The sequence below is a fragment of the Phocoena sinus genome, chromosome 15 (genome assembly GCF_008692025.1).
Source record: "Phocoena sinus isolate mPhoSin1 chromosome 15, mPhoSin1.pri, whole genome shotgun sequence".
NCBI classification, from domain to species: domain Eukaryota; kingdom Metazoa; phylum Chordata; class Mammalia; order Artiodactyla; family Phocoenidae; genus Phocoena; species Phocoena sinus.
In genome coordinates this window covers 83464378-83479657 of record NC_045777.1, presented here as the reverse complement: position 1 = coordinate 83479657, position 15280 = coordinate 83464378, and the positions used below count along the sequence as shown (strand labels likewise).

Below are 15280 nucleotides of genomic sequence, written 5' to 3'. Positions count from 1 at the left end.
GCATTTTGTATTTCTAATGGTTTTTCTTTTTAAATTTTCAGCTGTATTGAGATAGAATTGACATATCTATCAGTTTTTCTCTGTTTCTCTTTGTTGTTTTGGATTTTTTTCTCATTGCAGTTTTTCTTCTTCCTCTTTCTCAGTTTGGGCATTTTGAACTCCATTTCCATTGCTTTGCTGCTTAGCCTAGACTTTTTTTTTTTTTTTACATCTTTATTGGAGTATAATTGCTTTACAATGGTGTGTTAGTTTCTGCTTTATAACAAAGTGAATCAGTTATACATATACATATGTTCCCATATCTCTTTCCTCTTGCGTCTCCCTCCCTCCCACCCTCCCTATTCCACCCCTCTAGCGGGTGACAGAGCACCGAGCTGATCTCCCTGTGCTATGCGGCTGCTTCCCACTAGCTATCTGTTTTACGTTTGGTAGCGTATATATGTCCATGCCTCTCTCTCGCTTTGTCACAGCTCACCCTTCCCCCTCCCCATATCCTCAAGTCCATTTTCTAGTAGGTCTGTGTCTTTATTCCCGTCTTACCTAGGTTCTTCATGACATTTTTTTCCCTTAAATTCCATATATATGTGTTAGCATGCGGTATTTGTCTTTCTCTTTCTGGCTTACTTCACTCTGTATGACAGACTCTAGGTCCATCCACCTCATTACAAATAGCTCAATTTCATTTCTTTTTATGGCTGAGTAATATTCCATTGTATATATGTGCCACATCTTCTTTATCCATTCATCCGATGATGGACACTTAGGTTGTTTCCATGTCCTGGCTATTGTAAACAGAGCTGCAGTGAACATTTTGGTACATGACTCTTTTTGAATTATGGTTTTCTCAGGGTAGATGCCCAGTAGTGGGATTGCTGGGTCATATGGGAGTTCTGTTTGTAGTATTTTAAGGAACCTCCATACCAGCTTAGACATTTTAATATGGATTCTGAGCTTGCCAGGTTGAAGCTAATTATGCAGGCTCTCCTCCTCGGAATTCTCCGCACTTCAGAGCAAGTTATTTCTCTTCCCATTTCCATGCTAGTGTTACTGGCTGTTGTTTATTCTGTGAGACATTATCGTCCTGTGTGGTCACTTTTTCTTTAGGTTTCCTTCTGTAAATCTGTGCCCATGATTTCCTCTGGTGTCCCACCCCTCCCATCTTGGGTCTTTTCTCTTGACTGAAGTTCATTCTTTCAGAATTTCCCTTAATGATGGTGTGCTGGTGGCCAGCTCTTGAGTTTTTGTTGTCTAAAGGGGTATTTCACCTAATCCAAAGAAGCCTGGGAAAAGCATGAGTGTCCCAGGACGAAGAAAGATCACGAAGGAGGATGAGGGGAAGTGACAGGAGGTGACTGCTGAGTGGTCCATGGGGGCCAGGACCTTCCTGTCCCGTAGAAAGCCGGCCTCTCAGAGCGCCTCTCTCCCCGCGAGGCACACACTGTCCTTCCTTGTCCCTGGCAGAAAGGCTGCCGCTGCATTCTGGTCGCAGTGCTTTAGCGATCTGGAGCCTCCACTGACCTGGCCCCCAGTGTGGTTGACATACTGCTGGCCCTGTTAGCCATTTGGACTCCGCTTTATCACCTCACTGAAGGCATACAGTCCTTGGGTGGTGACCAGACCCAGAGGCACAGCTGCCGACGGCCACAGCCTGCCTTTATGTTCTTGGTATAAACCATACTGCTTCGTAGTAGCTAGGAACTCATCCTGCTTTAACAGCTTAAGTCACCGGTTTTTGTAGTGTTCCAGGTAGGTATTATTTGTTTGGGTTAAACCACACTCCAGTACAGAGTTCCCATTTAGTGAATTAATGGGACCAGAGGCCAAGCCCATGCTTTCCCAGAATTCTTAGTGTCCTGTGGCATTGACCAAAACTCTGAAAAATACCATACAATAACAAAAAAGTTAGCATTGATTAGTAATCAAGGTAAAATTAAGGTTAAGTGACGTCAGTTTCCATTAGCACTAGGTACCAGAAATATGCAGTTGTGAGTCATGTGCATGTGATTGTTTGAAACCCTGTTTTATCACCTATTATCCAATTTGTTAAATTATCACAATTGACATTTAGTGACTAAAACAAGGTGAAGGTTTCTGGCCACAGTTCACATCTGTGGAACATTATCTTCCCCTAGGAGAACTGCTGATTAACTTTATGGAAGATCGTGTGTGTGTGTGTGTGTGTGTGTGTGTGTGTATGCGCGTGTGTAAAATTTGTAAGGGAGTCATTTGATATTTATAGCAGTGAACCAAATTACAGCTTCTTGGTGGATTGGAATCTGTTAGGTAAATAGATTATTAATATAATTTGAAAATTAGAAAACACTTTGAGATACCATTTGCTTATGCTTTGATTTCAGTATGTCTGATAATCTCCCTCTTTCCATTGATTCTGGTTTGCAAACTTTTCTACATTTTGAAATCACTAAAGTGGAGGATTCGTCTTATATTTGATGGGATCTTAGATTTCATTAAACATCATAAAGTAATGATTCTCAGTTTCTTATTATTTTTTGCATGCTTTATCTTAGTGGTTTATTTTAGTCTTTAAGTAGTAGTGCTCTTTAGGTATTATATACCTTTAATTTATCAGAGTCTACTATCAAATAATATTACACCACTTCACATCCCAGGGTAAGAACCCTGGAACAGTGTACTTTCATTTCTCCCTTCCCAGACTTCGTGCTCTTTACTTTTATGTGTGTTACCAACCCAACACACTTTGTTATTTTTGCTTTGAACAGTAGCAGTAAATCTTCTAAAGAGATTCACACCATGAGGGGAAAATGTTTACCCACATAGTTACCATTTACAGTATTTTCCATTCTTCCGTGTAGATACAGACTTTCATCTGGTATCTCTCCACCCCTTACCCCACCCAGGGCTTTTTTTTTTTTTTAATATAAATTTATTTATTATTTAGTTTGGCTGCACTGGGTCCTTCGTTGGCTGCGTGCAGGCTTTCTCTAGTTGCGGCGAGCGGGGGCTACTTTTGGTTGTGGTGCGTGGGCTTCTCATTGTGGTGGCTTCTCTTGTTGTGGAGCACGGGCTCTTGGTACGCGGGCTCAGTAGTTGTGGGTTGCAGGCTCTAGAACACAGGCTCAGTAGTTGTGGCGCATGGGCTTAATTGCTCCATGGCATGTGGGATCTTCCCCCGACCAGGGCTCGAACCCGTGTCCCCTGCATTGGCAGGTGGATTGCTAACCACTGTGCCACCACGGAAGTCCCCACCACAGGACTTTTAAACGTTTCTTATAGTACAGATCAACTAGTGATGAATTCTTCCAAGTTTTTAATGTCTGAAAATGATTTTGTTTCACCTTCCTTTTTGAAAGATACCTGGCAGGGTGTAGAACTGTGTCCGTTGTTTTAGTCATTTCAGACAGGAGTGTAAATCTATCCCTGTTACTTCGTCTTGGCTGAAAGCAGAACTTCCCACCTAATTACTTCAATTAAACGCATACAAATCATGAACCCCAAACCCAGACCTCCCACCCAGAGGCCTCCATTTGTGGGAAACCAGTGCCTTCTCGAGAAAGGCAGGGGCCTGGACTAAATTACACAGATGGCTCCTGATTCTTAATCTAAAACCTCTCTGGCAACACCTTTGTACTGAAATGGGGAATTCCTTGACATCTTTCCACATTGCTTTTCCCCTGTGAAAACATTTATATTTGTAGAGACCACACCTGCTGTGTTGTGGCTAACCTTCTCCCGTCATTCTGCAGATGAGAAACGGGCCCCAAGTGGTGAGGGTTAAGCAAGGCCCTTATCTCTGGAGAATCGGGAAGACGGTGATCAACTGCAGTGACTGCACTGAATTCACCAGCAGGTTCCAGTTAACTTGCTTTTTTAAAAAAAGCTTCTATTGAGGTTGGAAGGAAATTTCTCATTGTATGCCCTTTTGTATGTTTTCAGAGAGAGAGTATGTATGTGTGTAATAACCATATCCATGTATACTTTTTCAATTAAGAAAAATAAACCACTGGATTTCTTAGGAGAGAAAATAAATCAGCTGTAGACTTCGTTTCATCTTACCTAACAATGTCGAAGTGACAAAATGTAGATGTAAAGTGAACCAGACCTTATTTTTGCCTTTATTGGGAGAAGACTGCTGAGTTGTGGGAAAGGTCTTGATAGTTAAGAACACCTTCTCTGAACATGGCTTATCTTCCCATTTTTTTCCTGTGGCACTTGCGTGCGTGAGATTATCTGTGTGTGAGAGGATTCTGTGGGCTGCAGAGTTATTTTGAAGGCAGAGAGATGCTGATAGAATTTCACTGAATTACCAGCAAAATACTGGTATTCACCGTACATTCAGGGAGTTAAAAGAAATAGTAGGACATCAAGATATTTAAGTGACAGCTGTACAGAGATTGGTCCTGAGTATTTCATTATATACTTGTATTCTTTTTGTTTATTCTTTTTATTTATTCTTTAAATTGTGCCAGGAAACATTCCATTATTTTTCATTAATACTTTAGCCAAATACCCTGAAAAGGTGCTACTGGCCATTTATACTTGAAACTTTTTTTTTTAACTTATGAAAATTCCAGGACTTCCCTGGTGGGCGCAGTGGTTAAGGAATCCGCTGCCAATGCAGGCGGACACGGGTTCGAGCCCTGGTCGGGAAGATTCCACATTACCGTGGAGCAGCTAAGCCGTGCGCCACAACTACTGAAGCCCACGCACCTAGAGCCCGTGCTCCACAACAAGAGAAGCCACTGCAATGAGAAGCCCCTGCACGACAACAAAGAGTAGCCCCCGCTCAACGCAACTAGAGAAAAGCCCGTGCACAGCAACGAAGACCCAATTCAGCAATCAATCAATCAATCAATTCCAAACCCTTAGAGTATAAAATAGATAATGAATGCCCATATATCCATCAAATAGATTTAACACTTATCATTTTGCTTGATTAATTTTTTGCTGAACTATTTCAAAGTAAAGTCCAGATGTTATAATATTACAACTCCTAAATTCTACAGTATGAATAAAGACTTTCTTTTTAAACATAATCACAATATCGTTATCCCACCTTACAGAATTTGTCTTTCTTTTAGAGATGCAAATTCTGATCAGAATTACGGGTAAAGTAAATGGTCAGTACTTTAACTCTTTAGGGCCTTAAAGGGATAGGAAAAGATGGGCATTACTGAGAGAAAATCAAGGAAATCCATTAAAGATCATGATTCTTGAGTTGAATCATTCTGGTGTTTAGATTCACTTAAAATGTACCTTCACTGTTATCAGCCAACCCTATTCATCATCAGGGCTGGAGGGGAGAAAACTGGAGGTGGGTTTTCTTAAACCAAAGTCTATTGATGCTCGAACTAGAGTGGCACCCTTTCAGACTCTTGTTTTCATATAGCTACATAGGAAAACTCAGCAGAACGTTTTTTTTTTTTTTTAAATGAGGCCCCTTCTGGGAGCCCAGTCCACACTGGACAGACTCGATTTGACCCTTTCTTTGGGTGCATTTATTTTTTTCGTAACAGGATAGTGTCAACCAACTGGTTAGTTTTTGATTTCTGTCTATATTGCAGTAAGGTGCTTGCTTGCTGGTAAGAGTAATTCCTTGGGAGGTTCAAGAATTGCACACTTGCTTCTTTATTTTACTGTGGCATTTGACGTTGTTGGGTTTTCCCTCTTGAAATTCTCTCCTCTCTTGGTTTTGGATGCATCATTCTCTACTGGTTCTCACATTTTCTCTTGATCTGGGTCTCCCCACCCCACCCCACCCCATGCATGAATAAGAGGCCTCTGGAAGCCGCTAGCAGCAGCTTTACGATGAAGCTGACACTTTGGACTATAGAATGGAAAGAGCGGGTCCCTGATGACACTCTTGAGCTGCTGGGCCTGCCCGTAGCATACTCTGGGACCTTGTGGATCTTTGGGTTTATTCTACTTGGAGTTCAAGCACCTGGGATGTGTATATTCATGTCTTTTATCAAATATGGAACATTTTACCCAGTACTTCTTCAAATATTTTTTCTGTGTCACCAGGGAAAATCATTAGACGTCTCTTGGCTTCAGTTTTCTCAGTTATAAAATTAGGATAATAATGGCTGCGCTCAAAGTTACTTGGCGGTGGCAGGGGTGGGTGTTTGGTGGTGTGGTATAATTTCTTACTCTGAATTTGTAAACACATTTTCTATTTTTCTTCCTAAGAAATTGTGTAATATTTATTGGCTTTTGAATTTAAGCCTTTATTCTACTTGGAACCAATTAAAAATACGATGATAACCAGGAATTCAATTTCATTTTTTTTACATGGAGATAACTGATACAGCATGTAACATACATAGAAGAGTCTGCCCTGTCTCTCTGAGCTGCAATGTCAGTTGTGTTGTAAATCAAGTTTCTGTGAGTCTGTGTGTATTTTTCTGGCTACTGTCTTCTGGTTCATCAGTCTGTTTGTCTGTCCCTGCACCACGATCACATTATCTTAATTTGTTTGTAGAAGCTCTACATGTTCTCTTGCTATTTACTCAGATTCTTAATCTTTTGTTTCTTTAAACAGATTAATGAAATAGAAATTAAACACACAGGTAGAGGATTATTAAAAGCTGTTTCTCTGAAAAGCTTAATGAGATAAAAGCCAATTCTAGCACAAGGAAAAGAGAATATAGGCATAGTAGGAATGGAAAATACTGCAGAGGTTAATCATTAATGCAAGGATATTATGAACAACCCTGTCAATTAAAATTAAATGTCCATGTACCAGCCAACCTTTACCCACTGCATTGACGTTCCCTAGTATCGTTCTGGAATGTATTTCCTCACAAGCCTACCTTCTCAGAAGGAACCACTATCAAGAATGTGGTGTTGAGGGACTTCCCTGGTGACGCAGTGGTTAAGGATCCGCCTGCCAATGCAGGGGACTTGGGTTCGATCCCTGGTCGGGGAACTAAGATCCCACATGCCGTGGAGCAACTAAGCCCGCGTGCCACAACTAGCGAGCCCATGTGCCACAACTACAGAGCCCACGTGCTCTGGAGCCGCACGTCACAACTAAGATCCAACGCAGCCAAAAGTAAATAAATATTTTTTTAAAAAAACAACTGCCATTAAAAAAAAAGGAATGTGGCGTTGATCATTTCTGTGCATTTATTTATGCTCTGCGTATGTATATGTCACCCCTCTGTGGAAGGTGTCGCGTACAGTGTATGTCTTCAGCCTCCTTTTATCTTCTTTTCATTTGTGGGTTTCATGTGTGTTGGAAGACTGAGTTCAGCCATTGTTAATTGTGTGGGATCCTGTATCATAAATATACCACAGTTTATTCATTTTCTTATTAGTGGAAACTTAGGTTGTTTTTCTATTAAAACAATGCTGCTATGAATATCTTACATGTGGTCTGTAAGCGAGGGTTCCTTGGGATAATACCTACACAATCGCTGGCTTGTACAATACCCGCCTTCAGCCTCACCAGAAGTTGGCAAATTGTTCTCTGGAGTAGCTGTTGTTTACTTGTTTAACTTGATTTTTTTTTTCTTTCAGTGCCTGAAGACCTCTCATTAGAAGAGAGAGAAGAACTTTTAGACATTCGTCGAAGAAAAAAGGAACTTATTGATGACATCGAGGTAAAAAAATGTCTTTTAGTTTTTGCTCTTAGGTAAAATTGTAAATCAAGTCGTTTGCAGAGACGTGGATGGACCTAGATACGGTCATACAGAGTGAAGTAAGTCAGAAAGAGAAAAACAAATATCGTATATTAACGCATGTATGTGGAATCTAGAAAAATGGTACAGATGATCTTATGGGCAAAGCAGAAATAGTGACACAGACATAGAGAACAAACATGGATACCAAGGGGGAAAGGGCGGGGGGTTGGATGAATTGGGAAATTGGGATTGACATATATACACTACTGTAAAACAGATAACTAATGAGAGCCTACTGTATAGCACAGGGAGCTCTACTTGGTGCTCTGTGGTGACCTAAATGGGAAGAAAATCCAAAAAAGAGGGGATATGTGTACATGTATGGCTGATTCACTTTGATGTACAGCAGAAACTGACATAGCAGTATAAGGCAACTATACTCCAATTAAAAAGAAAAAGGATAAACAACAAGGTCCTACTGTAGAGCACAGGGAGCTATATTCAATATCCTGTGATAAACCAGAATGGAAAAGAAAAGGAAAAAGAATGTGTGTGTGTGTGTGTGTGTGTGTAGCTGGATCACTTTGCTGTACAGCAGAAATTAACACAGCATTGTAAATCACCTATACTTCAATAAAACAAATTTTTTTAAAAATTGTAAATCAAATAGCTTCATGAAAATGTAAAAACGTGGGTATTTAGTATGCGTTTATCCGAACCATATGGAGAGGCAGAGCGTAAGAGTTACCCAGGCTGGTGAAGCAGAGCTCGTGCTCACGGGGCGGCGTGGACTCATTGGAAGAGAAGTCATGCCTGGAGTCACGGGTGAGCGATGTGTGACTCTGCAGTCACGATGGGCGTCTTCACACGGCAGTGGCGCCTGCACACGTACTGCTCCCGGAAGTCTACAGCGAGGCCGCGCTTCGTCTACCAGGGTCCCTGGCATGCTGCCTGGCACATGGTTGGCACTCAGGTGTCCTTTGAATGATGGACTAAACATATATTGAGTTCTAGCTATGCACCGAGCACCTACTAGCTGGTGGGAGTAGAGTGATGGACAAGACACAGATAGCCAACCGTTGCACTTTCCACACTTGTGTGCTCAGAGGACAGGGTGGAGGGGGTCCCGTGGGAGACCCAGAGGAGTCAAGCCACAGTCTCCGAGTCGGAGCGTCTGTAATAGCTGCAGAAACGACGCAGAGGGGCAGCGCTCGCGGCTCCCGTCTGGGGCTTCCTCGGGAAATCGACTGCACGTGTGGCTGCTCCCTGGGAAGCTTCCTAACCGTTGTCCCGCCAAAGTCAATGTGGCCTCCCCGGCCACTTGCTGCGGAACTGAGCTGTGTCCAGACAGTAGCTCCTTTCTAGGGGCTCACAGTTTGAGCCTGAAGTTTCTTGGCACCTGAGATCATAGGGTCTGAATAAAAATCTCTTTGTATTTGAGAGATAATTCATGAAACTTTTTCTTCTAAGGTTACCCGTCATTCTCAGAAAAATCAGATAACCCAGAACGTGTGCTTTGGTTGAAGAATGAGAACATATTGTAAGGCTGACGTTCCGATTTGGACGTTAGTAATAACAGTGCCCATGGAGCCTTGTGTAGCTCCAGCGACCTCACTTCTGAGTTGAGGGTGCCCAGGCCCAGGAGGTCAGGGCTGTCTCAGCCAGTAAGCGGTAGGGAGTCTGTCCCTTCTGGGGTCCTTGGCCTGTCTGAGGGCCCCAGGCAAGATCGTTGTCACCTCCCGGGCTCTGTCCACAGTGCCTCGTCTCACGGAAAGTGACAGAGATCACCCTGAGATGGTGGTTGGAGGCCCGATACCGACCTGACTTGAGTTTAAGCCTCGCCCCAGGTCTTCCCAAGAAGTCAGGTGCCGGCAAAGGCAGGTGGGCACGTGTGGGTGACGTATAACGGGACTCATTGCTTTCCTTTTGCCGTTTGTGTCTTTTTACACCTGTGATGTTCTCCCCAGGGTCCCTTCTTGATTTTACACACACACACTCCAGGATCTGCCTGCGGGACCCCTCTGCTCTCGTTCTGATGGGAGATGGACAAACAGTAATTTTGTTTGCTCATGAGTTGGCGTGGCTCTGACTACGAGACTGTCTGTGTCCATAAGCAGTGCTGGTTTCTCCATACCTGTGATGTCCCGATGAGACCTGAGGGGACCTTGCACCTGGGGGGCTAAAAGGTCTCTGAAGGTGGAGACCCCCTCTCTCACCCCCACAACGCTTTCTTTCTTTCTCGACAGAGGCTGAAATATGAAATCGCGGAAGTGATGACGGAGATCGACAACCTCACGTCCGTGGAGGAGAGGTGAGCGGCTGTGGCTGCACCTTCAGGTCACCCTCCAGCCGAGCTCGCGACGCTGTGGTGGCCACGGCGGGGCGGGCAGCCTGTCGAGGCCTCGTCCTCCTCCTCCGCCCCCCTCATCTTCCCTGCTTCTCCCCTCCCCACGTGGTCCAGTTCACCGTCAGGCCTTGTAGTTGAGGAAGCCGCGCAGGCCCCTCAGAACACCCTGCCCAGACATGACCTTTCTGTGTAACAAGAAGCTCTGCTTTTGCTGAACAAGTTAGCAACTGTGAAAGAAAAGAGCTGCAGTGGCCGTACCTCTGCTGCTTCCACCTGGGCAGGGGGCCCTGGGGGCCTGTGCCCTTTCCTTTCCCGAGCTGTCCTCTTGGGAGGGGACGTGAGCTCCCGGTGCTTTGTGCAAACGTCCAGTAACGACTTCTTCATTCGTTCAAACGCACAGCAAAACTACTCAGAGGAACAAGCAGATCGCCATGGGAAGGAAGAAATTCAACATGGATCCCAAAAAGGTAAGAGAACGTCTTCAGTTTTCTGGCCTGTGAGAGACTGATGGATGGATGGATTGACCGATTTTAAAGACGTGCTCCCTCTTGGACAAGGGTGGGCATATACCTCATAAAGACACTGAGTTGATGTTCGGTTTTACCACAAAGGGAGCTGCTGATGAGCGGGGGCAGCAGAAGTCCCTGGGCCAGAAGGCCTTTGTTTGGGAAGTTCCGAGTCGGGGCTGGCCTCACAGGAGCTGCCTGACGCTCAGGCCGAGCTTGGTTCCTCCAGGCCGAGCTTTTTGCTGGCCCTCAGGAGCCCCAGGCCACGGAGTCGCATGGCCCATCAGGGCAGAGATGGTAGATTTTATGGTCTAGGGGGTTAAAAGGTTCAAGGGAGAGGTCTTCCTTCCTTTCATTTACCTTAAAAAGAAGACATCTGTCTGAAAGACCAAGCGACTCCAGATTTAAGCCAATATCTTTCCTCAAGTTGGATTTTCTAGGAAAGCACCCCCCAAGAAATGAAACCTGCAACATGTAGCATCTTGTTTTTGAGATTTGAGCTCAAGGACCTATTAGCTGAACCTGTAAAGCTTCGTGGAACACATGGCTCAGTCGTAACATCGTTCTGGTTTTGAGAAGAGTGGACCTGATCAGCCGCTAAGGTTCGTGGTCTAGGAGAGGAGCGGAGAGACGTTGTCCACAGAGAGGTGGCCTCAGGCCCTCCCTGCCGGTGACTTCATTCCTCACTGGTCTTTTGTTGTTGTTGTTTGGTTGCACCAGATCTTAGTTGCGGCAGGTGGGCTCCTTAGTTGTGGCATGCGAACTCTTAGTTGCGGTATGCATGTGGGGTCTAGTTCCCTGACCAGGGATCGAACCCTGGTTCGATCAGTCCCCCTGCGTTGGGAGTGTGGAGTCTTATCCACTGCCCCACCAGGGAAGTCCCCTCACTGGTCTTTAATTTGTGTTCACGTCTGACGTCTTCCTTGTTTTTCCTGGCATCTCTGTACTAATTACTTGTTCATTCGGCAAACGTTTGCTGATGGCTGGAATTACACCGCGCAAGATGTCAGATCTGTAAATTTACATCTGTAGGTGCAGGCACAGTTGCAGATGTTATTTAAAGATATACGTACCACCTTTCCCTAGTCAAGGTTTGCAAATTAGGGTTTTGTCAAGATATTCGCAGGGCTGCAGCACAGGAGGGTCTCTGTTTAACTCGGGTACTCTGGCCACTGTGAAAGTTGTCCTGTTGCTTCCTAATTCTCTGCTTACAGGGTATAAATCAACTCCAGGTTGTCAGTGAGAACAATTCAAATTGTGAATTGGGTAATAATTTGATATTTGGGATTAGTAACAGTCTTTTTTTTTTTTTTAGAAGTTGAGTCTATAGAGTAGAATTATCAGCAGATGTAATAAGCATTGGAAGCATCTCAGGAGAGAGACGGTCTAACAAGAGGATGTTTTATAAACTGGGCCTTAAATTTTCAAGTGCAGTGCAGGGTAGCACGCCGTTCAGTTCATGGGGAGATTCAGATCTTCTCTCAAAACAGACAAGTTTCGAGTGGTACCTAAAGTCCTCACCATCAGGGTCTTGCCGGTTGTCTTATTTCACATATACTGTGTGTCAGATTTACGATAACAATGGCTAACGTTTATTGAGAAGTAGCTCTGTCAGGAGCTGTGCTAAGGAAGCATGTGGCCTGATAGACTTTAGTCCCTGTGACGACCTCCTGAGGGTGGTTCCATCTTAATTCCTGTGTCACAGCTGGGGAGCGGCCAAGGAGCACAGAACCCGACTCTGAGACTCATGCCTGGAACTGTGGTGCTTCCTGGGCTCTGGCAGACTCTGGGGTTGGTTCGTAGGTGGCCCAGGCCCCTGGCCAGCCCCGTGGTGTCTGCTGGCCCGTCTCGGACGTGGGTGTTTCATCTGCTGTGCCTGGGCTGCGGCAAATTGCACCACAGGCTTCGTCTCGTGTTACTGTTCACCTGAAAGAGTTTTTGAAACATTAATTCTTGGTTCCATTTGACAACTTACTTGTGATTATGTTGTGTGAAAAAACCACTTGACACATTTAGTCTGCATGTTTGCTTTTTCTGGGAATAATTATCAAAATTCTCTGGTTTTGTAGACTTGGTTTCAGCACTTGTAGTCAATGCCAGCCGTCCTAACAAAATACCGTACACTGGGTGCCTTAAGCCACAGATTAATTTTTCTCACAGTTTTGGAGGCTGGACGTCCAAGATTATGGTGAGGTTCTGGTGAGGACCCTCTCCCTGGCTTGCAGACGGCTGTCCAGGTGCTGTGTCCTCACATGGCAGAGAGGGTCAGACTCTCTGGCATCTCTGCTTATAAGGACACTGATCCCATCAGACCAGGGCTCTGCCCAAATGACCTCATCGAACCCAAATCACCTCCCAAAGGGCCCACCTCCTAATACCATCATATTGGGGGTTAGGACTTCAACGTGGGAATTTTCAGGGGACACACGCATTCAGTCTGTAACAGCACCGGATGATCTCACAATTCAAACTTGCATCTCCGCCGTGGCCCAGGCCCCTATTAAACCACGTGACATTGTGAAACACGAGGCTCTTGTCAGAGTGAATTCGTTCTTTCAGGCCAGGAAGAAGATTTAAGTCCCAGAGCGATAACACACTGAGCAAGGAGCTTTGCCTTGTTCGGGTATGGGGATACCCAGGAGTAGCACTTGGGTTTATAAATACAGAAGAGAGACGGTTGATGAGATCAAGGAAGCTGAAAACACTCGGCAGACTCTCCCTTTTATTCCCAACTTCCTAGAAGTGCCTTTAAAAACATAGTACATTGGGCTTCCCTGGTGGCGCAGTGGTTGAGAGTCCGCCTGCCGATGCAGGGGACACAGGTGCGATCCTTGGCCCTGGAAGATCCCACATGCCACGGACCAACTAAGCTTGTGTGCCACAACTACTGAGCCTGTGCTCTAGAGCCCGTGAGCCACAACTGCTGAGCCCGCATGCCGCAACTACTGAAGCCTGCGCGCCTAGAGCCCATGCTCCACAATGAGAGAAGCCACTGCAGTGAGAAGCCCGCGCACCGCAACGAAGAGTAGCCCCTGCTCGCCGCAACCAGAGAAAGCCTGCATGCAGCAACGAAGACCCAACACAGCCAAAAATAAGTTTAAAAAAAAAAAAAAAAAAAAAAAAAATAAGAATCCGCCTGCCAATAAAAGGGACACAGGTTTGAGCCCTGGTCCAGGAAGATCCCACATGCCGCAAAGCAACTAAGCCTGTGAGCCACAACTATTGAGCCTGCGCTCCAGAGCCCCTGAGCCACAGCTACTGAGGCCCACGTGCCTAGAGCCCCTGCTCCTCAACAAGAGAAGCCACCGCAATGAGAAGCCTGTACACCGCAACCAAGAGTAGCCCCCGTTCGCCACAACTAGAGAAAGCCCGCGCACAGCAACGAAGACCCAAGGCAGCCAAATAAATAAATTTTAAAAATAATAGTAAAAAAAAAAAATTAAGGGCTTCCTTGGTGGCACAGTGCTTAAGAATCCGCCTGCCAATGCAGGGGACACGGGTTCGAGCCCTGGTCTGGGAAGATCCCACATGCCGCGGAGCAACTAAGCCCGTGTGCCACGTCTACTGAGCCTGTGCTCTAGAGCCCGCATGCCCCAGCTATTGAAGCCCACGCACCTAGAGCCTGTGCTCCGCAGCAAGAGAAGCCACCGCAATGATAAGCCCGCGCACTGCAACAAAGAGTAGCCCCCGTTCATCGCAACTAAAGAAAGACCACGCGCAGCAATTAGGACCCAACACAACCAAAAATAAATAAATAAAATTAAAAAAAAAAAAAAAAAAAAAAAAGCCAAGCAAAATGGAAACTAAAACTTCAAAAAAAAAATTTTTTTTAAAAATTAAAAAAACCTTTAAAAAACAAAAGAAACCAGAGTGGAGGAAATATTTCAAAAAAAATATTGGAATATTTCAGAACTAGATTAAGATCAAGTCCTCAAATTCAAAGGGCTCACCAAATGCCAAGCAGGGTACATTTCTTAAAGACCTGTATGCATAGATATATTGAGTAAGATATCAGGAAACCTGTGGATTAAGAGAAGTGTAGGAAATTTCCAGGAAGGAAAGAGCAGATTCTCTAAGAAGAAACAAAACCACAGCAAGCTCGTCATCAGCGGCAGCGAATCAAGGACAATAGGGAAATCGTGTTTTCCGAAGTCTGGGGAAAAGTGATTTAAATTAACCACTAAGACCTTCTCTGAGCGCCAGAAATGGAGTAGTTGGAGTAGTACATCTCTGATCGGGAGGTGAGCCCAAGGGCGAGATGTGGGATTGAAAAAAAGAAGAGCAGAGAGACCAGAAGAACTTACAGTTAAGTCTACATAGTGATTGTTGTAAGAATACTTTTGAAAGCTAAGTCCCAGATTATCTCGATATGTAAGTAGCAAGAAGGAAAGGAAGGAAGTTAAAAGCTGGCTAAGGTTTTCTGGACGTTGGTAGATGAATATAAGTTTAAAAATTTGTTAAAATTAAGAGTCGCCACTAAAAGTAGCAATAAAATAGGACTTCTGAATTGTTAGCGTTTACCTGATGTATCTGTTTTCTAGGGCTGCCGTAACAAACCGCCACAACCTTGGTGGCTTCAATCAACAGAAACTCATTCTCTCGCAGTTCGGGAGCCGGGAAGCCCGAAATCCAGGTGTGGGTGGGGCCTGTTCCTTCCCGAGGCTCCAAGGGAGCCTCTGCTGCAGCCTCTCTCGCAGCTCCCGGGGCTGCCAGCATCCTTGCCCGTGGCTGCATCCCTCCCGGAGTGTGACGTCTCCTCCTCTCTGGACAGGGGTGCGTGTCCTCAGGCCGAGAGCAGGCCTCTTCCTCTGCTCTGTCTCATT

The 15280-nt window shown here is 45.0% G+C and overlaps 1 protein-coding gene across 2 annotated transcripts in view; it reads left to right on the top strand.

The window, feature by feature from the left end:
- The window catches only part of CYTH3 (cytohesin 3), a 91614-nt gene that overhangs the window by 58265 nt on the left and 18069 nt on the right, over window positions 1-15280 (top strand). For both annotated transcript variants that reach the window (XM_032603958.1, XM_032603956.1), the window contains exons 2-4: window positions 7501-7583; window positions 9851-9915; window positions 10352-10418. In XM_032603958.1, the coding sequence (XP_032459849.1) occupies window positions 7501-7583; window positions 9851-9915; window positions 10352-10418 (215 nt within the window). The remainder of the gene's footprint in view (window positions 1-7500; window positions 7584-9850; window positions 9916-10351; window positions 10419-15280) is intronic.